Here is a 22,855-nt window from a genome sequence, read left to right on the forward strand (position 1 = left end):
TGTATAGCACTCAGACCCAAGCCTCAACACTAAGTTTTGCCCCTCCCCCTAACATATGAAACTAGAAACTCAGACCTGCCACCCAACCTCTTTACCTGTAATATCAAACCTAGATATCATTTTTATCTCTCAGTGTTAGGTATGAAGACTTTATTCATGGTAGCTGAAGTCATCCTTCTCCTACTAACCCTAACTACCAAAATCAAGCAAACCTTAAGCATAGGACACCAGGAAGTTCTACTCCAAGCTGATTTATCAGGTGCTTTTGACTCAATAAACCACCATCTACTGTATTATTAAGAAAACTTAATGAAATGGGTATCAAGGACATAGTTTTAAACTGGTTCAAAGTCTTCCTGCAGAATAGGAAATACCTTGTATGGAAAGATGAAACACTGTCCAAAAGCTGGCATTCGTTCTGTGGTGTCCCTGAAGAATCTCCACTTTCTCCAATACCATTCAACCTTTTCATGAGTTCTTTGGGTTGTATTACATTCAGCAATAATGAACGACTGCTATCCCATGCCGACGACATCCTCCTACTCATCCCAACTAAATGCAATACTCCCGAGATCTTACAAAATATTTCAAATGGTTTAGACAAAATACAAGCCTGGGCTGTACTTCATAAACTCAAAATAAACAAAAACCAAAGGCCTGTGGTTTCACAATGCCTTGCAAGCAGCCCCTACAACTGTCATACTTCCCTCAGGAAGCGCTCTAAAAATTGAAACAATCTTGAAGGTCCTTGGGGGTCATACTTGACTCTACTCTTTCCTATGAGCTGCAAATCTCCAATCTATGAAAAAAAATTATTTCTATACCATGAGACAACTTAAGACTAATTAGATCCTTCTTCCACAAACATCACTTCACCCTACTGACACAGATACTTATATTATCTCAACTTGACTATTATAATTCTCTCTTTGCTGACATCAATTCAGTCCTTATGAACCAATTGCAGCATTGAGATTGGTAGCCAGTGTAATTTGCTATATAATAAGGTGAGATGGAATCATATTACTTCGGTTTAAATATCAATCAGTGCTCAAATCATCTTTAAACTATCATGTGTAATATACTGTATCACATCCTATACACAAACTCAGCAACGCCACTCTTTCACCAACTGCTGATCCACATTACCCAGAAAACTCAAAATACTCCATCTTATTCTTCCCTCACCCAAAGGAGTAAAATATAAGCAAATATTTTAACTCACTTTTCACTTAAATTGGCATCAAGACCTGGAACGATTTTCCAACAATCATCAAAACAGAACCTACCTAGTTAAGATTCTGAACCCCCCCCCCTGAAAACTCTCCTTTCTGAGAACATATATACCTTTGACACTTAACAAATATAGATAACCTACGCAGCTCTTCACCATCCCATACTCTACATGAACTTCCCCTCGAGCTCTATATTGCATAACCTGTATGGTACTTTAATCTGCTTTATCTCTAATGGCATTTCTGTGTACACTTAGGAACCTAAGAACCTAAGAATAGCCTTACTGGGTCTAACCAATGGTCCATCAAGCCAGTAGCCCGTTCTCACAGTGACCAATCCAGGTCCCTAGGAGTAGCAACATTCCACCATCTCAAAGAATAGCAAGATTCCAGTACCCCGATGAAAGCAACATTCCTGAGATTGTGATGTCATAATGCCTCATTCCACAATGCCTGAGAGCCAACCTCATCAGTGATGTTACAATGGCTTAATTGTCCTATACTTGGCTCACGTAAGAACACAAGAATAGCATTACTGGGTCAGACCAATGGTCCATCAAGTCCACTAGCCCATGTGTCCTCTTTTACCAAATGGAAAATCTGGTAACCCTATTTATGTGTCTTGCACGTCTTAGCAACTTTTTCAGTTCTCCAGAGCAGGAACTGACTCATATGTGTATCAGTACAGCAATGAATACAGCTTGTAGCGCTATATACTGTACGGCCTTGATTCTATAAAAGATGCCTATAATTAGGCATCTAGATTGGCACACCTAGCTGATCTAGGTACCTAACTTATCCCCCCCCCCCAACATACACTTTTACAAAGCTGTGGTAGAGATTTCTACCACGACGCTCATTGGAATTCTGTGAGCTTTGGAGCATTTAGCGTTCCGGGCAGCGATAGAAACTTTTACCTCAGTAGAAGGGGGGTTTCATTTTTTTAATTGTCTTAATCGGCGCTGATAATTGAATGCACCATTAAAAGCCAATTTAAAATATTTAATTTGCCAGTAGGCACATACCACTTTGAGGTAGGCATCAACATCTAGGCGTCTACTGGAAGTAGGCATGGGGCAGATTCAAGGTGGACTCTGGGCATGAATTGAGTTAGGCATTGGTAGGCATCTACTTTAGACGCCCCACTAAACTTACAAGTGTTCGAGCTCCCTTTGGGGGAGCGTGGAGGGGACCCCCCCCCACTACACTGAAAACTGATAAATACCTACAAAACGAAGGAAAACAGCAGTTTCCACTGTAATGGGGGGGGGGGGGGGGTCCTTTTTTCTCTCTCCCTCTCTCTCGCTTAAAATTTCAATCAGTTTATTTCCCTTCCATTTTTTCCTCTTTGTTTGCTGCATGAACTGATGTTTATAAAACTGATGAACCGACAACACGTGTACTGGTTTGGTGCAGTAGGGCTGCGAGAGTCCGGGCTGAACAAATTTATTTGTGAAATGATTATTTGTTTTTTTTGTCCTTTCGACATGACGAGGTAGTTTATATTTATCCCAAGCATGTTTTTATAACCATATTTAAATGACTTTCCGTAATGTATGGCGTATCCAATCTTAAATATGGCTGTGGAAATGCATACAACGCTTCATTTTCTGAGAGGGCAACTGACTTGAGTGCAGCGACTCCCCCCCCCCCCCCCCCACACACACACATACCTTTTGTCTTACACTACAGAGAGCTCCTTAGATTGAATTTTCTTCCAGCAAGGAGAATGCGAAGAGTGATATTCATAAGTCTTTGCTGCAAGGTTTCAAATGGCACCAGAAACGGGCCTTCTGCTAATTTTCTCCACCTTGTTCCTTTCCAATTCTTTTCTTCGCCTTCCATGTCCCAGTTTCTCTCTCTTTACTTTGCTCTATTTCACCCTATCTCCCCTGCAGTACCCAATCGTCTCTCTCCCAACCCTCATTCCTTCATATTTCCACCTTTGTATTAACCTTTCTTCCTAGTCTTACTGTAATAATCCCACTTTTAGGTGGTACACAACAAACATCCACGAATAGTACAACACTCTTTCTCTTCCCATCCTATATGGTGCATTGTCTTCTCTCGTTCTATCCGTCCTTCATCCTCTTCCCCCATCCTTCTAGCTTTTTCTTCTTCGTCTTTCCCTTTCAGCCTCTTTCAACTATCTCCCTTTTGAACACTGCCGAGTCTTCTTTGAATGGCACAATGGAATAAGAAGTAGATTAATTTAGTTCATTCTCTCGTTGCCTGTCTTGTCCCCGAATGCATTTTCCCGGCTCCTGTTAGAGCAGGGGATATGAGCAACCGTTCATTCGCAGCCATATGCTGGGTCCTGTTAATGGGAAATTTTCCAAATGTGGCGTGAAAAGCTTTTTTTTTTTTTTTTTAAACGTATTTATATTTTTCATTCCTTTTGTGCTCGTACAGGTCTCTCTGTTCCTTCTCTTTATCTGTCCAAGTCTGCAAAACACCCTGCGTCTTAACATGTGTTTCATGAGTTGCGAATATCACAAGGAGCATTTTTTTGCTGTATTCGGGGGCCTGACAAAATTCAGGGGAATAAAAAGATAACGAAAGCGATGCAGAGATTTTCTGCCGACAGGCAAAAAGAAGTACAAGAAGGAGAAACTTGCGGCCTTGCCTGTGACTCTGCGCTGTTACTACTAAAGAGAAAAATTCATCGGGTAAAGAGGAGAAAGAGGACAAGCCAGGCATATGGCATCTGGGTCTAATGTACATTTTAGACAATAAAATGTTGACTGTTTGATTTGTCTGTTACTTCTATTTTTTGTAATTCACCGGTTTTGTTCAGTTCTCTTTAATTGTAAACTGCATTACCCAGCCTTCAGCATAACGTTATGTTTCGCCAACACATTTCTGATGGTCCTGGATTAAGCAATATCTCTCTATATAAAAAAAAGTGAGTAGGAAGCTAGATTTCCGATTGTGGCTTAGTTTCACCTTAGCATGTGTGTCGATACCTGTCTTAAATTCTCTGTAACATACAGTATATAGAAACATAGAAACATAGAAGATGACGGCAGAAAAGGGCTACAGCCCATCAAGTCTGCCCACTCTGCTTACCCACCCCCTATCTATGCCCCAATGACCCAATTTCCCACATGGGTATCCCATTTATTCTTAAAGTCTGGCACGCTGTCTGCCTCGATCACCTGCACTGGAAGCTTGTTCCAATGATCAACCACTCTCTCTGTGAAGAAATGCTTTCTGGTGTCGCCATGAAATTTTCCGCCTCTAAGTTTGAGCGGGTGCTCTCTTGTGGCCGAGGGTCCCTTGAGAAAGAAAATATCATCTTCCACTTCGACACGTCCCGTGAGGTACTTAAATGTTTCGATCATGTCTCCCCTCTCCCTACGTTCCTCGAGAGTGTAGAGCTGCAATTTGTTCAGTCTCTCTTCGTACGAGAGACCCTTGAGCCCCGAGATCATCCTGCACTGCCTCCTTGAGATGCAAATCTATCTCATGCATATTTATTGTGGATATCCTGAAAACCTGACCTGGCTCCGGCTCTCGAGGACCGGAATTGCCTACCCCTGGACTAACTCAATGCATTTTATGATGAGCTTTTGAGGGTAACTCATCTTCAGAAGAGAAATGCCTTGAACCTTTGTAGGCATAGCGCGACTCATAAATCCCAGATTAGATTAGATTAGAAATAAGCAAATGCTGACAAATATCAGGATATATATAAGGAAAACATGAAAGCAAAGTTTCACAGGAAGAGGGAGGGGTGGGTGGGTGAGCAGGAGACAGAGAAGTAACAAAGCCGTTTTAAATGTCTTTGTAGTGGGAAAGAAAGCCTAGATCTTCTGATAAAGATGCCCTTTCAACCATCCTGGCTCTAATACCACCTTGCCAGTCTGTTTACGACCCCTCTCCTATCCTGATTCTATCCTCTTCCAAATTGCCCACCGCTACCCTCTCTTGAAAAGAATTTCCTATCCCCCATTGCTAACAACAGTAACTGATTTCTTTTTTCCTTCGTCTCTAGGCGACAAGAACAGAAACAAAACAGTTTGTTCCTTCCCATAAAAACAGCAGGGTCCTGAGGGACTCGCCTGTCACCAGGGAGATAGCATTCGCTGAGTAGAACATGAATGATTCAGATGCTCTTACTAAATGATAGATAAAATCTTAAAGCAGTAGGCAAAACCCGTGCCTGCTTCTCAAGGGTATGTTCGAGGAGTGTCTGGGCGCACAGGGGCAAAGCTGCCACTGAGCGAGCCTGGCAAAACACCCAAGACTGCTCAACGGTAGGGGCCACCTGAAGCTGCACACATACGATCCCCTTCTCTGCACCCGGGTCCAGCATCGTTGCTCTTTCTCCAGAGCCTCCACAAAGGGATTGTGGCAGAGACAGCCGGAAAGCTGTCACGTTGGTCGGCAGGGCTTTCCTCTGCTGCGTCCTGCCCACAGGAAGTTGCATCACACAGGAAGTTGCAGCAGAAGAAAGGCCCCATCGACCAGTGTCAGGCTGTCTCTGCCATAATCTCTGCTGCAGTATGTGGCAGCCTGGAGTCCAGGGGAAAGGAGGGAGCGGGAGCAATGTCAGACCCAGGCACAGTGGGGGAGGGGAGGCAGAGGAGGAGAGGTTGTGTTTATTTATGTATCGGCATTTTCCATACCGCCTTTAACTAACCTGTTGCAAATCAATGTGATTTACAATCTAAAGTCCAACATGAAAGGAATTATAAAATCTTTGACAGGAAATCATAGACCGTCAACTACACAAAGAGCACACTGTCCTCCAATTATGGCCCTGATTCTATAAATGGAGCTTAACTCGTAGGAGCCATTAGGCATTATTATCAATCATCTACTAGATGCTGTTTATAGAATTATGCCTTTCGATGCCTAAGGGTTCTTAGACGCCTTGTCATTTAGGCCAGGGTTATTTTGGCCCGAGTACACCTAAGGTAGGCGCCTACTCTTGCCCATGCCAAACCACACCCAAAATTTTCCCCACACCCACCCCTAACTACACCTAATTGTTGATAGGCACTTCTGTGTAGACGCCTACTGACTAATTAATGTTTTGGTTTTCTTAATGGCACTTTCAATTATCGGCGCTGATTAAACCAATTAAGAAAATTAAGAGACACCTAGATCAACTAGGAGTGCCAATCTAGGCGACTAACTCATTTTAAACTCAATAGAAGCTTCGTCAGCCGTAAACCTGAAGTCATAATGCCACTGTACAGAGCCATGGTGAGACCTCATCTGGAGTACTGTGTGCAATTCTGGAGGCCACATTACCGTAAAGATGTACTTCGAGTTGAGTCAGTCCAGCGAATGGCCACTAGGATGGTCTCCGGACTCAAGGGTCTCTCATACGAGGAAAGACTGGGCAAGTTGCAGCTCTACTCTCTAGAGGAGCGCAGGGAGAGGGGTGACATGATTGAGACATTTAAGTACGTCACGGGTCGTGTCGAGGTGGAAAACGACATATTCTTTCCTAAGGGACCTTCAGTCACAAGGGGGCACCCGCTCAAACTCAGAGGAGGGAGATTTGGTGGTGACACCAGGAAGTATTTCTTTACAGAAAGGGTGGTGGATCACTGGAACAAACTACCGGTGCAGGTGATCAAGGCCACTAGCGTGCTCGACTTTAAGAATAAATGGGACATCCACGTGGGATCTCTACGTGGGTCGAGCAGCACTCTGACTTAATGGGGTGGGACAGTGGAGTGGGCAGACTTGATGGGCTGTAGTCCTTTTCTGCCGTCATCTTTCTATGTTTCTATGTTTAGGCATTTTTTTTAAAAAATAGAATTGAGGCCTATGTACCTAACTGCCAAGTTAGGTGCAAGACATAAGTGCTCAAACCTAAAGTGTGAAACTGCGGACATAGACTAGCATTCTGCACAGAACTGCCATGATAAAATTTGCACTTAGCATGCATTGCTCCAGGGTCTAAATGTTGGCATTCTTGAATCTATCCTATGGAGTGGAGTGGAGGCGATCTGTAAAGATATTCAGAGGCAATATCTAGATAGGACCTTTGATTATATCAGCCAGCAGCACTAGAGCAGGTGCTTTAGAACACTGACTTCTAGATCTATATTCCCTTATAAGTAGAAATCAACTTTTCGTAATAGAAATTCAATTTTTGTTGTGCACCTCATCACCTCATTTCAGGACCTTCTAGAGAAGGACAGGGTAACTCAACGATAAGAGGGAGACCGGGCATATGAATTTTACCGGACAGGCAGGTTTGCTGCATCTGGGTCCAGTGCGGTGATTACTCCAATCACAGATCCAACGTGAATATCCTCCTGAACTTCCATCGTATTCCAGGGGGGCTGGAACTCTGGGGGTTCATCCACATCCTCTACAGTCACCATGATGATAGTCTGGTCCCGGAAAGTGCCCAGATCCACAAACCTTGGGTCCACGAACTTATTTAGAGCTTCCACCACCACAGTGTGGATATTTTTTGCTTCAAAATCCAGGGGCTGCGAAATGAAAGAAAGCAAAATATTTTCAATGCTTCGTTTCGGCAGTACCTCAAACCCAACAAGGATCCTCAAAAACTACTGTATATCCTAGTGAACCAACGCTCCAGCACCATCACCTTCAGAAGTGCATCCTACCACAATCCCTCTCAGAATCAGGACCCCTAACCCTGAGCCTTGGAACCCCCCCTGTAGAACTAGCACTCATTTACGGTGATGTAGCAAAGGGGGGAGGGGTACCGTTCTGGGTGCCACCTGGGCAGTGGCACCAGCACCTCTCATCCTCTCCGCCTACCCACCTCTTGAAATCTTCTCTATGAGCAGCACCTTTTCTCTGCTGCTCAAGCTGGCCTCAGCTCTCCTTCTTTGATCACTTTTTGGTCGCGGGACCGGAAATCGACATCAGAGAGAGAGCGCCGAGGCTGGTGCGAGTGGCAAGGAGGAGGTGCTGCTCGCTGCCGGCCAAAATTTCAAGAGGAACGCGGGCAGGGGGCCACACCAAATGGTAGGGAAGAGGGTGGGAGTGCACTGCCTGGTGGGGAAGGGTGTGCGAGGGGGCACACTGTGCGGTCATGCCAGGTGCCTCCTTCCCTCGCTACGCCACTGCTCATTTAGTACTTCCATCAGAACCCCTCCATCCTTAGAACCTACAGCCATTTACCATTCCTGTCCAGAACTTACGGCGCTCTTTTACCAAACTGCAGTAAAAAGAGATTCTTGCTCAAAGCAAAATGGCTAATTTTCCTATTGTCACATGGACATTAGTGTGTGAGTTTCCTACCATCAACCATTATATAGGGGGTAGGGGATCATACCCTAAGCATGTGTTAATTGGTTATCACATGGTGATAGCCGAACATGCCAACTTTTTGCAACCCAGACCCGCCCCCCCAGTGCTTGAAAATAAGTCATTTTTCAGTGCTCTGGAAGCCGCGCTGATCTCAAAATTACCACAGGATGCCTCAGCATGCCCTATGGCAGGGGTAGGCAATTCCGGTCCTCAAGAGCCGGAGCCAGGTCAGGTTTCCAAAATATCCACAATGAATATGTATGAGATGGATTTGCATGCACTGCCTCCTTGAGATGCAAATTTATCTCATGCATATTTATTGTGGATATCCTGAAAGCCTGACCTGGCTCCGGCTCTCGAGGACCGGAATTGCCTACCCCTGCCCTATGGTAAGGCAGTTTTTGCTGCATTAAACATGCGTTAGGTTTACCACAGCTTGGTAAAAGAGTCGCTATAGATTTTTCTTATAGCTTCATCTTACTTCAGAGGTCACTTTCCCATTTTTTTTTTTTTTTTTAACACCAAAGGGTGATCCTTGTTGAAGAGTTACAAATTTTAATTTGGACAATACATTTACAGAGGATTATTAAGGATCTACATGGGATAAATTAAGGGTTATACAAGTAGAAAGGATGAACTGGATTTTCAGCTGCCTAAAAGTAGGAAATTATTTTCAGACATATTAAGTAGGTAGGGTTACCAGATGTCCAGGAAAAGCTGGACAGGCCCTCTTTTTAGAGGACTGTCCGGGCTCCCGGATGGACTTTCCAAATCTTGCCTCTGAGCATACACGGATGACGTCACACACATTGTGCATTCTCCAGACCCTCCAGATGCAGCTGGAGCTCGTCAGGGAAGAGGGGTGGAGATGGGGACAGAATGGGGTAGGGCAGGAGGCTGAACTGAGCAGAGCTGGATGTGAAACCGGGTGGGGCTGGGCAGAATAGGGCAGGGCTGGAGGCAGACCAGGGTGGAGTCATGTGTCCAGGGTTTTGTGGAAAAAAAATATGGTGACCCTATAAATAGGGGAGTGTCAGGTGGTGGGGTGGCATGACTCCTAAGCTACATAGGAGTTCTCTGCCTACATTCTTGCTACAGGGGATGGTGAATTAATACTGAATTTTAAATCCTGAGGGGCATACAGGCGCCCTGGGTGTTCTACAGAACGTGCACAAAACTGGAACACCAATCCCTTCGGTAGGAACGAGTCTTGTGCTGTTTAGAGGGAATGCTCACGGGAGGGCTCTGAGTTGGGACGGAAGACTACCAGTATATCTGTGGAAGGCAAATTTCTCCATGCAGAGCTTCCACTGAAAATAGCTTGTACATCAGTGGGTCCAAGGTGACCACAGTCCTGCAAACTCTACAGGCGGTTTAAAAATGCCCGTCTAAATTAAAAAAAAAAAAAAAAAAAAAAGTCTGCACATTGTTATGTGGAGGACAAATCTGGAGGTTCAAATTTCACCAACACTCTTTGTGACCTTGGACAAGTCCCATCACCCTCCCTTGACTCAGGTACAACTGAGCTTGTAAGCTCCCTTGGGATAAGGAAATCTGCCTCCAGGGATTCAAGAGAAAGTTAGACAAGTTCCTGTTGAACCAGAACGTACGCAGGTAGGGCTAGTCTCAGTTAGGGTGCTGGTCTTTGACCAGAGGGCTGCCACGTGAGCAGACTGATGGGCAAGATGGACCTCTGGTCTGACCCAACAGCGGCAATTCTTATGTTACCGTAGTACCTGAAATATAATTTGCCTTGAGCTCAGATTTGAGAAACAAAAAAGAGAAACCTATATCTTATGACTTCATTTGAGATCACAAGGTACGCAATCACCTTTTATCCAGCCAATAACCTGATCTCTAAACATAAATATGAAGACAGTCCAATTTTTAGTTGTATACCACCAATACCTCTTTGAATTTCACAGCGGTTCACAAACAATAAAATAGTAGGTGTTTGGAACTTCCCTATCTGTCCAACAGGCTCACAATTGAACTAAGGCACCTTTGTAAATAATTAGTTACTTACTAAAGATATTACAAAGAAGAACAAAACCAATAAATTAATGTTCACAGCCCTCCCAAAGATTAAAAATGAAAAACAAAATATCAAAATTATTCAAGAAACAAAAATAAACAAAACAAAGTTAATAAAAACGAAATAAGACCCTAATTAGATTAAACGAACTGCATTTTGAACAATCTAGATTCTGCGTCTCTAAACAAGCCTATTAGCTATTGTATATTTGGCAATCAGGTTGGTTTGTGCAGGCCAAAAAGTGTAGAGACACTTTGTTAGGAGTTGTATTGAAAGCATAACCAAAATCAAGCAGCATCAACAACCACAAAAAAATAAAATAAAAAAAAACAAGCCATAGTTCATAGTAGCCTTAATATAAAGTGAACAGAAAAACAGCAAAAATTGTGGAACAAGATCGGATGTACCAGTTGTACACTTCTCCCTCATCATTCGCGGGGGATACGGGCAGAGCCAGACCGCGAATGCCGAAAAACCGCGATTATCCGGCTCTGACCCACCCCCACCTCCCTGCCGCCTTCCCGGCCTTACCTGGTGGTCTAGAGGGTTTTCGAGGCAGGAGCGATCTTCCTACGCTCCTGCCCCGTGCAGATCGCCATCAGGACATGGCTGTGGGGAGTTCCCGAACGTAGAGGCTACGGGAACTCCCAGCAGCCATTTCCTCATGGCGATCTGCACAGGGCAGGAGCGTAGGAAGATCGCTCCTGCCCCGAAAACCCTCTAAGGCCGGGAAGGCAGCAGAGAGGAAAAAAAGATGGATTTTTTTTTTTTTTTACATTAAGACTGTTTTTTTTAATTTTCCCCCTCCCCAGAAAAAAATTGCGATTATATGAAACCGCGAGTGCAGGAACCGCGAATGGGGAGGGGGAAGTATAGTTTAATAAGCGTCCAAAACAATAAAAGCAATCCACAAAGGATATACTGTAAACAGTCACAAATGACTCACAGTAAAAACCAAATAATAGTATCCTGTGTTGCTGGCTTTCTTCTGAACCACCTTCTTTCTGGTATTGGAGGAATCGCCTTCATGAACTCCTGGGTTGGGAGGCCCGTTTGGCCTGTTCTTCTCGACGCCGGAGCAGAGACTTTGTTCACACTTGGACTCCGTATCTGAACATTTTGACTCCTGAGAGTCGTAGCCGTGTTTTGAATAGACTTCACCTCTGAATCTGTGCTTCTATGTGTCTTTGATGTTCCCTGCCTAAGAGTTTTCGGTATCTATGGGGGGTTGGGGTAGGGAGGGTGGGGGGTTGGGGATTCTTTGCTGTGGGGTGGGGGTGAGGTGGGTCCGGGGAGGGCATAAGAGTCCAGTCCTCCGCGGGTGTTTGTTGAAAATGCATACCATGGTTGTTATGACTATTGTGTTTACTATTGCTTAATAAAAATAGATTTGAACATAAAAACCAAATAATATTTATTGATTCGTGTTGATTTGGGTTTATTTCCTATAACAGTTTTAGTGGTTATGTTTTAAAAATGCTCATTTCTTTGATGCTCTCAAGCTCTGCCAGTGACGGATCTTTGAAGTGTATTAAGACCTGCACTAAAATATGACCGTTTGCTATCAGGCCGCGTCAGAGACTTTTCTATCTCTTAAATTTGTTTTGTTTTATTTTTAATTTTTTTAACTTCTTTCATGCTTTCTCTTTTCTATTTCTTTGATTTTTGATCTTGGAAATGTAATGTAATGTAATTTATTTCTTATATACCGCTACATCCGTTAGGTTCTAAGCGGTTTACAGAAAATATACATTAAGATTAGAAATAAGAAAGGTACTTGAAAAATTCCCTTACTGTCCCGAAGGCTCACAATCTAACTAAAGTACCTGGAGGGTAATAGAGAAGTGAAATGTAGAGTTAGAGGAAAAATAAAAATAAAATAAACATTTTAACAAGACAGCATTGATCTAAATACTTTGGAAGGTAGAAGAGAGGAGAGAAAGGAATAGAAGCAGAAGGGGGAGCCGTTGAACAGTAGAATTCTGGAGAAATTTAAATGATAGAAATAGAACAAAACAAAGACAAAAGGCAAAACAATAGATAAGATTAAAGATAGATCATAAGCTGGAAAGAAAAATAAAATAAAAACTTTGTTTTCAATCCACGGTTTCAGCATCAGTGATGAAGTGGAGCAAGTAAGTTTAGGAGGAGCGATTGTATTACATATTTTTATTTTAATCAGGTACTTTAGCCTTCGGGACAGAAAGGGTCGTTTTTCTCAAGTCCCTAATTTCATTTTAGTTTGATGCTTTGTAAACCGCTTAGGTCAGTAAAATGCAGGAGCGGTAGATCAAATCTTAAATCAACATAAACATAACATATAAAATTACCAAGTGACCCAACACAGGCCATGTTTCAGCAAAACTAAAAATGCCTTCCTCGGGAGTCTTAATGGGTCCTTGAAGACGGAAAGGGAAAAAATTAAGATAAATTAACAAAAAAAAGTCCTGGTGCGCACGTGGATTGGTTTTTATGTGTTTTGGACGCATATTAAACGACCACCGGTACATCCGATCCTGTTCCACAATTTTTATTGGGTTTTTTTTTCCTTTCATTTCTCTTGTGTTTCTTCTTTGGTGCTATTTGCGTTTTGTTTCATTTTTTTTTTTAAATACAGTAAAATATAAAAGTGTGCAAGTTTTCCATTCCCTACTATCTGATATTCTCTAATATAACAAAGCTTTATGCTAAATACAAACTGATTAAAGAGTATTAGTTTATGGTATAAGGATCACAAGGTTGCAGAGGGCTAGATTCACTAAACTCTTTCTTTGCTGGGCGACCAATTCACTAAAGAGTTCCCATGCAAACGATCTGATTGGACACACGCCCACAAGCGATTCCATGTATTGCTGCAGAGCGATCCAGACACATGCGATCCAGACCACCCTTTGCCTGGAGATGCGATCTGCACATGCGCTTGAGGTCAACACAAAAGGGGGGATAGCTGCACTCACTGGCCCCACCTGAATCATCTCAAGGGAACAGAACATGCTTTGCAGCCAGACTGGAAAGCAGAACACGCCGTAGCGCAGCCCCGCTATAAATCTGCGGGTTAAAAAACACGGGCTTTTAGAGAGGCAGGGCGCTTTTTTGCACCAAGGAGATGTTTTCTATTTTGATGGTTTCAGGGCAGCAGAGAGCAGGACAGTCGGCAAGGACGTGAGCGATTGATCCCCAGCAGTCGCTTCTTTTTGGGGCCAGACCAGTCGGTGTTCCTTCTGTTTAGTGAATCACTGCCTTCCTCCTTATGCACGCATTTCCTGTCATTTGCATGCGCGGATCGGATGCAGATAGGATTGGGCTGAAGGTTAGTGAATTGGGTCGGAAAAGGCTCACACACTGGCCGGTTCACGATTGGTGAGTTTAGTAAATCTAGCCCATAGGGCACTGCATTGTCCTTACAGTTCATTCTCACTTTTTGCTTTACCTTCTGAATGGTAATAATGGCTTCCTGTGTGTTGCCATCTGTTGTAACTTTAAAAATTCCCAGGTCCTCTTCATCTTTGATTTGGTATGTCATGTCTGTATTCTCCCCCTGGTCCCAGTCCTCTGCTTTTACCCTTCCAATGATGGTACCAACGGGTGCCGACTCCTCGATGCTAAATTGGTACATCTCTGGGGACAAGAAAAATGGGTTAGAATGTGTTTAGAATATTAAAAAGAAGGGGAAAATATATGGATTGCTGGGATGGAGGAATCACAGAAAGCTGTGGATGGCCTGGTCTGGGATGATCCTCACTGTTCCCTCTACCTTCAATTCTGCCTGTGGGTGACACTGTTTCACTACTATGTTTTGAATAGTGAAGGTCAAGCAAGCTCTGCAGGGCTACAGGGAATCTGCCTGCAACTAGTGATTGAAAATAAAATATTGAAGCACCGCCCCCTACTGGCAGCAGTGCAGTTGGAGGTCTCCCATTCAGTTTGGAGGGAACAGCGGTGATCCTCTCCATCCATGAATCATTGAGTAAATCCTGCTAGAGTATGCCAGTTGAGCAGACATGATGTGGAGGAGAAGCTTGTGTGAAGGGAATACAAAGGAATTTCAGAGGTCTATACTGGTAAGATATTTGATTATGTTGGTAAGGTGCTCAAAGGTAGAATTAGGGTTCACTGTCACACAGGTAAATTTGGGGTATACTGGCTCAAGGGACTATGGCACCTTGAGCCCACTTTTATATGGGCGCTCCCCTACCCTTGCAAATCTGGTATCTCTCTCCAGCTATCCACTTGCTGCTTGCTCCAGGCTTCATTGAATCGTGTTAACTGATTTTGCCTTCGCTGTTACTTGTTCTGTGTAAGTCACCGTGTAACAGTGTCTAGACTAGAGATACTGTAAGTATATCAGGTTGCATGGGAGGAGGGAGTGGAAGAGCAACAACATCTGATAGTTGTTTGTCGTAAGATAAATGTTTAAACTGCTAGGCGGGAGCCACATGGCCAAAAGCAAGGCTTGCGGTATATGTGTAGAATGCCTACATTTTTGGCTGCAATAAAGAGATGCTCCAGAGGTGTAACTTGGTCAGGAGATAAAACAAAATTTCTATATAAAAGTTTTTAAAAAGTTGTGTCGAACGCCATATCTTCTTTGGAAAAAAAACTAACTGGATTCCTTACATTTAGCCTAAGTACCACTTGCTCTGCTGAAAATACGCCTTTAAGCTACACATATATTTGAGGGTATAATCCCCAGGGTGAGTCAAAAAAGGTTAACTGCCTAGAGTTTTTGTGCTGTTTTCTTTGCAACGGCTTTGAATTTCAATGAGGAATTGCATGTACTAATTTAAACATCATACTTACGTAGTACTATTAAACAGTATTTAATCATCTTAAGCCATGTTGATGTTTCTGACATTTCAGCATTACCTCCTGGTGATGTTTGCACGATAAAAACGTTTCAGCTAAAACACGGTGAAGTAACTTCACTCAAATGGTACAATTAACAGTGTGTCAGAATTTTGCAGTCACTGCGAATGCTCAAAGGCCCGGATCCTGTAGCCGGCGCCGTTATCGGTGGCTGCCTTAAAAGTGGCCTCTGATGGCGTGTCGATCGGTTCATAGACAACAGCGCGGAAGGCAAAGGCGCGCGCCGACAACTGAGCGCAAGATGGAGGTGCGCGCCGAAGAAAATGACAGTTTTTAGGGGCTCCGACGGGGGTTTTGTTGGGGAGCACCCCCAGTTTACTTACTACAAATCACGCCGGCGTTGTGGGGGGGTTTGGGGGGTTGTAACCCCCCACATTTTACTGTAAACTTAACTTTTTCCCTAAAAACAAGGAAAAAGTGAAGTTTTCAGTAAAATTTGGGGGGTTACAACCCCCCAAACCCCTCACAACGCCAACACAACGCGGCGCGATTTGTATTAAGTAAAATGGGGGGGTGTTCCCCCCACGCCCCCCCATCGGAGTCCTAAAAACAATAATTTTCTTTGGCGCGTGCCTCCGCGCTGCGCTCAATTGTCTGCTCGCGCCTTTGTCCCGGCGCGCTTTTGACCTGACACCGTGTCGATCAGACAACGGCGCCGGTTAGAGAATCACGCCTCCGGCAAAGATAGGCGCTGGAAATGTAAGCCAGGATTTTCCGGACCTACAGTCCTGGCACCTATCTTTGATGTGAATCCTGCCTCTATAGGCGCCTACCACCGCGTCTGACATTTGCCATGCCTTTAGTGGCATTGGGCATCGGTAGGCACCTCCAGAGGTGCGATTCTGGCACCTTTTGTTTAGGCACTGGTAACGTTAATCGCTGTTTCAAACGGTATTTGCTAATTAACTTAGGCGCCAAATAGAGAATTTCCCTCAAAGTGTCCACCCCCAGCCTTCAGTCCCCTTGGAACGTCTTAACAGCCTTATCCATCGATCCCTGTGGAAGACTGTCCCAGATCACCTGCAGCACTTCCTGGAGTTTGGTGATTGGTTGCAGCTTTGGGTGGAACTTGTGTGTAGGCCTCCAACATTACATCCCACACAAAAGTCTACACCATTGTGATGTTATTTAACAGTAAGCTGGTACCCCTTTCCCGGCGGGTCATTAAGTGTTCCCGCTAAGCTGCGCTGGGGTGCGCTGACGCACAAAATATTACCTCGCAGCGCACAAGTTTCTCGTCACAGCGCACACAGTGTAGAGCACAGTTCTTCAACCGCCGGTCCGCAAACAAAATCTTGCCGGTCCGCGAAGGATTCGGTCCCCGCCGCAACGAAAGGCCGGCGTCAGCTGACTTGCAACTTCCTGTTGCAGTCGCTGTGCCGGGACTCCTGCCTTCGCCGGGACTCCTGCCTTCCACCGCGTTTGCCTCCTGCCTTGTCTCCGCACCTCCAGACCAGCAGCGGCAGCTGTGTATGCTTTTAACTTCGGCACAGAGCTGTCCCTAATCAATAGTTTAGCGCGGTTTCATAAGGCAGCCTCGGGGCCTTTGCTAGGCCGGCCCACATCGCATCATCGAAGCGGGCCGGCTATCAAAGGCCCCGAGGCTGCCTCATGAAACCGCGCTAAACTATTGATTAGGGGCAGCTCTGTGCCGAAGTTAAAAGCATACAGAGCTGCCGCTGCTGGTCTGAACTCTTGGGCCGCTGAAGGAGGGCAAAAAGCAGCTGTCCTGGAGGTTTCCCTTCCTCTCGCCTTTACAGGTTCCTTTTTTCCACCTTTTTTTTTTTTCCTTCAAACGGCAACGGGCCCCAGCATCGACATCAATCAAGTAAGTTCCACTGTCAATCAAGCGGTTCTGCTCGGCCAAAGCTTCCCCTGTGACATGAGCCACCCTCAGGGGAAAGAAAGTGACCCACAAAGGTGAGGGGAAGGGGGGCAGATGATGGAAGTTGGGGGGGGGGAGAGAGAGAGAGAGAGAGAAGGGGCAGATGATGGAATGGAGGAGATGAGAGAGAGAGAGAAGGGGACAGATGATGGAAGTGAGAAGAAGGGAGAGAGAGCAGAAGGCAGATGGATGTCAGTTGAGAAGGGAGAGCAGATGCTGAATGGAAGTGGGGAAAGAACACATACTGGATGGAAGGAGGAGATAAATAAAGGGGGAAGAAAATAGTAAGATAATGGAGGGGTGAGGGAAAGGGGTGACAAGCTGTGTGTAGACACAGTGAAAAGAGGGAAACGGGACTAAATAGTAAGAAAGAATTTAATTTAGATGGAGGCAGAAAATAGAGAAGGAAGACCAGAGAAGAAAAGGGAAGAGAGAGCAGAGAATGATCAGATCTGAGTGGAGGAAATGAGAAGAGAGATATGCTAAAAACCACAGGGGGGAGAGAAGGATAGAGATGCCAGACCATGAGGGGAACAGAAGGAAGATGATGGATGCTAGACCAAATTGGGGGGTGGGGGGGGGGCAGGAGGAGAGATGGCAGGGAAAGACAGACAGTGAATGGAAGGGGCAGATGCTGGACTGAAGAGACAGAGAAGGTTATCATGCTGCTGTACCGGGCCATGGTACGCCCTCACCTGGAGTACTGCGTCCAGCACTGGTACTTTAAGAAGGACACGGTACTACTCGAAAGGATCCAGAGAAGAGCAACTAAAATGGTTAAGGGGCTGGAGGAGTTGCCGTACAGCGAAAGATTAGAGAAACTGGGCCTCTTCTCCCTTGAGCAGAGGAGATTGAGAGGGGACATGATAGAAACATTCAAGGTACTGAAGGGAATAGACTTAGTAGCTAAGGCAGGGAGAACGAGAGGGCACTCTCTAAAGTTGAAAGGGGATAGATTCCATACAAACGTAAGGAAGTTCTGTGGTAGAAAGCAACATATTTATTTGGCTCATAACTTGCTGGCGCCCGATATTTTTAGCTCACAGTGAAAAAAGTTTGCTCACAACACCCGCCCGCTTAGAGGGAACACTGGTTGTAACCCCCCACATTTTACTGTAAACTTAACTTTTTCCCTAAAAACAAGGAAAAAGTGAAGTTTTCAGTAAAATTTGGGGGGGTTACAACCCCCCAAACCCTTCACAACGCCACCACAACGCGGCACGATTTGTATTAAGTAAAATGGGGGGGGTCCCCCCATGCCCCCCCATGCCCCCCCATCGGAGTCCTAAAAACAATAATTTTCTTCGGCGCGTGCCTCCGCGCTGCGCTCAATTGTCTGCTCGCGCCTTTGTCCCAGCGCGCTTTTGACCTGACACCGTGTCGATCAGACAACGGCGCCGGTTAGAGAATCACGCCTCCGGCAAAGATAGGCGCTGGAAATGTAAGCCAGGATTTTCCGGACCTACAGTCCTGGCACCTATCTTTGATGTGAATCCTGCCACCATAGGCGCCTACCACCGCGTCTGACATTTGCCATGCCTTTAGTGGCATTGGGCATCGGTAGGCACCTCCAGAGGTGTGATTCTGGCACCTTTTGTTTAGGCACTGGTAACGTTAATCGCTGTTTCAAACGGTATTTGCTAATTAACTTAGGCGCCAAATAGAGAATTTCCCTCAAAGTGTCCACCCCCAGCCTTCAGTCCCCTTGGAACGTCTTAACAGCTTTATCCATCGATCCCTGTGGAAGACTGTCCCAGATCACCTGCAGCACTTCCTGGAGTTTGGTGATTGGTTGCAGCTTTGGGTGGAACTTCTGTGTAGGCCTCCAACATTGCATCCCACACAAAAGTCTACATCATTGTGATGTTATTTAACAGTAAGCTGGTACCCCTTTCCCCCCCAAAAAAAATATTGGTATGAGTAGTTTTACAGTGCAAACATTTTTGAATGTGTGAAAATCACTGGGTTGTCATGCTAAAAAGTCTGTAACTTCACACTGTATTTAAAGATAATCTGATTCCAGATAGTAACCACAAAGGAAGCTGTAAACTGCTGAGAAAATAGCAAAAAACCTTAGGGGGGGGGGGTTACTTTTGTTGCCTTACTCTGTAGATGTACAGATGGCAAATATTGATGTCTAGTTGTAGCTTACATGTTTGGCCCAAAAGCTCCAGGTTTTATCTGTTTTTGGCATATCCAGGCCAATATAGAAACTAGGTAAAAATGCATCAAATATCAACACCTATACATCCGAGAATATACAGATAGTGGACCCCCCTTGACCAGAACACACTAACTCCACCCTTTTATCTTCATGTGTAAAACCGTCACCGCTGCACCAATGGAAAAGAGCAGAGCGAGCCTCGTCTTCGAAACCCACTTTAATATCAACCGATAATTAAAACCGTGCATGAAACAGTCTTCTCAATCATAAGAACATCTGGCAAATGGACTTGACACAGATTGTGTTTCGGCTAAATCGCCTGCATGAAGAGTCCAAAATAGGTAAGCAACAAGCCATAAATGAAAACCAAACTTTCTGCGTATACAAGGTTGGGGAACCGTATTGCACAGTGAGCTTTCTGTATGATACAGTTCCCTAATCTTGATCACGGATGTTCCAAGTAGCTGGACCATCACTATGGAACTCTCCAGATTCTATCTGTCTGACCTCTGATATTTTTGCATTTCGGAAACGTTTGAAAGCCTATTTTTTTCGACTTGCCTATTCAAATTTGGTTGCTTTGTAATCTTGAAATTGCTTGGCTTTTTATTTTAAGGTATACTCATATAAGCTGTTTATTGTATGTTGTTATTTTAATAATCTGCTATGCTCTGTTTTATTATGTATGCATTGTTGTTTTAATTATGTATGTATTGTTGTTATCCGCATAGATGCGGGCTACAAGTGTTTTAAATAAATATATCTAGTCTATCACAAATCCCATGCCCTTGCTAGAGGTTGGTCCGTCCTACCTTGTCTAGAGTCTACATCCTTGCTAGAGGCTGGCCCCTCCTACCTAGACTATCACAGAGTTCATACCCTTGCTAGAAGCTAGCCCCTCCTACCTTCTCTAGAGTCTACATCCTTGCTAGAGGCTGGCCCCTCCTACCTAGACTATTACAGAGTTCATACCCTTGCTAGAAGCTGGCCCCTCCTACCTTGTCTAGAGTCTACACATTCTTGCTAGAGGCTGGCCCCTCCTACCTAGACTATCACAGAGTTCATACCCTTGCTAGAAGCTGGCCCCTCCTACCTTGTCTAGAGTCTACATCCTTGCTAGAGGCTGGCCCCTCCTACCTAGACTATCACATACCCTTGCTAGAAGCTGGCCCCTCCTACCTTGTCTAGAGTCTACACATTCTTGCTAGAGGCTGGCCCCTCCTACCTAGACTATCACAGAGTTCATACCCTTCTAGAAGCTGGCCCCTCCTACCTTGTCTAGAGTCTACATCCTTGCTAGAGGCTGGCCCTCCTACCTAGTCTATCACAAATCCCATGCCCTTCCTAGAGGTTGATTCCTCTTAACTCGTCTGTCACAGAGTCCATGCCTTTGCTGGACACTGGCCCCTCCTACCTAGTCTTTCACAGAGAACTGTGGATAGCATGTTCTGGGAAAACCCTCCTTTCTCCAAGTGTGAGCACAGTACATGGTCATGAACAGTATACCGTCTAGAGCAGGGGTAGGGAATTCTGGTCCTCGAGAGCCGTATTCCAGTCGGGTTTTCAGGATTTCCCCAATGAATATGTATTGAAAGCAGTGCATGCAAATAGATCTCATGCATATTCATTGGGGAAATCCTGAAAACCCGACTGGAATACGGCTCTCGAGGACCGGCGTTCTCTACCCCTGGTCTAGAGTGTAAGAGCTAAGCTGGAGCTGTGAACAGCAGTGTGCGAGGGGGAGGATGCCCCAAAAAATTCAGAGGTGAGGAAAAAAAAAGCAAGATCATTGTTCAGCAAGATTCTGAGATAAGCTGTTAAAATCATCTAAGCCAGAACATTGTAGACTGGAACTCTGAACAATGCTTAATGCTGATTCGTCATCAGAAATATGTTGCCAGATGAATCATTGCAGCATGATCAAGTGTTTGATAAAAACAGTACAGCTGCTGTTTGAGCACTGCAGCCATTATTTATTTATTTTAAATTTCTAGCCTTCCTATTAACTATTGCTTGAGCTAGGACTAGATAGAATTTAAGTGCCATTGCTCGTATTTCTTAACGGAGCACGGTCTGGGCAGTGACTAGAAATTCGAGCGATGAGGGGGGACTATTTTTGGGTCTTCAGCTTAGAAGGTAAGTGGATCCTTGGTGCTGAGCAAGCATTTCAAAATTTGGAGGGTGCAGGGAGTTACATGCACTGGTAGTCGGGAATTTATAATATAACTGGCAAACTACAGTGGTGGTCCCAGAAAGAAATGTTATCATTTCCATGAGAATGTGACTCGAGTTCTGATTCAGGCGTGGGGCCTGCCTCAGGAGTCTAAAGCTGAAGTATCACAAGGCATCACTGGAAACGCTATTTCTATGTGATGCTAGTTCTCCATTGACCTCTACCGGGAGACTATTCCATGCTTCTACCCCCACCCTTTCTATAAATATTTCCTGAAATTACTCCTGAGCCTATCGCCTCTTAACTTCATCCTATGTCATAACATAACATAACTTTATTCTTTTATACTGCCATAATCAGACGACTTCTAGGCGGTTCACACCGAAGAGAGCTGGACAATCATAAGAACATAAGAAATGCCTTCACCGGATCAGACCGAGGTCCATCAAGTCCGGCGCTCCGCTCACGCGGTGGCCCATTTAGGTTCTCTATTATGAAAACCTGAAATTACCGTATCCCTCAATATGATTTGCAAGAAGGTGCATATCCAACTTGTGCTTGAAACCCCGATGAGTAGTCTCCGCCACAACATCCACAGGAAGAGAATTCCAAGCGCCCACCACTCGTTGTAAGAAACAGAACTTCCTGGCATTCGTCCTGAACCTGCTGCCACCCAGTTTCAGGCTGTGACCTCTTGTCCGTGTCACATCTGAAAATGTTAGTAATGCTGCTTCTTGGTCTATTTCATCCAATCCTTTTAATATTTTAAAAGTCTCTATCAAATCGCCTCTCAGTCTTCTCCTCTCGAGTGTGAACAGTCCCAGTTTCCTGAGGCGTTCTTCGTAGCTCAAATTTTTCATTCCTTTGACTAGTTTCGTGGCTCGCCTTTGCACCTTCTCCAACATAGTTATATCCTTCTTGAGGTAAGGAGACCAGTGTTGGACACAGTATTCTAAGTGTGGTCTGACCATTGCTCCATAAAGTGGCATTATGACTTCTTCCGATCTACTCGTGATCCCGTTTTTAATCATGCCCAACATCCTGTTTGCTCTCTTCGCTGCCGCCGCGAATTACAATAGTTTTCCTTCATTTGAAAAAGGTTCACCTCCTGTACATTAATGCCACAGAGATATTTAAACTTTTCTATCGTATCCCCTCTCTTCCCCCTTTCTTGAGGTCTATAAATCTGTCCCCGTATACTTTATAGAAACATAGAAAGATGACGGCAGAAAAGGGCCAAGGCCCA

At 44.7% G+C, this 22,855-nt stretch overlaps 1 protein-coding gene across 6 annotated transcripts in view; it reads right to left on the reverse strand.

Annotated features, from left to right (window-relative positions):
• Positions 1-22,855, reverse strand: part of CDH22 (cadherin 22) — a 393,963-nt gene that overhangs the window by 71,769 nt on the left and 299,339 nt on the right. For all 6 annotated transcript variants that reach the window (XR_004536472.1, XM_033914508.1, XM_033914507.1 and 3 more), the window contains 2 exons: positions 13,952-14,139; positions 7,443-7,696 (listed from right to left, as the gene is read on the reverse strand). Coding sequence is in view for 5 of the 6 variants with exons in the window: in XM_033914508.1 (XP_033770399.1) it covers positions 7,443-7,696; positions 13,952-14,139 (442 nt within the window). In the remaining variant the exon portion in view is untranslated. The remainder of the gene's footprint in view (positions 1-7,442; positions 7,697-13,951; positions 14,140-22,855) is intronic.

The sequence above is a fragment of the Geotrypetes seraphini genome, chromosome 11 (assembly GCF_902459505.1).
Source record: "Geotrypetes seraphini chromosome 11, aGeoSer1.1, whole genome shotgun sequence".
Classification (NCBI taxonomy): Eukaryota; Metazoa; Chordata; class Amphibia; order Gymnophiona; family Dermophiidae; genus Geotrypetes; species Geotrypetes seraphini.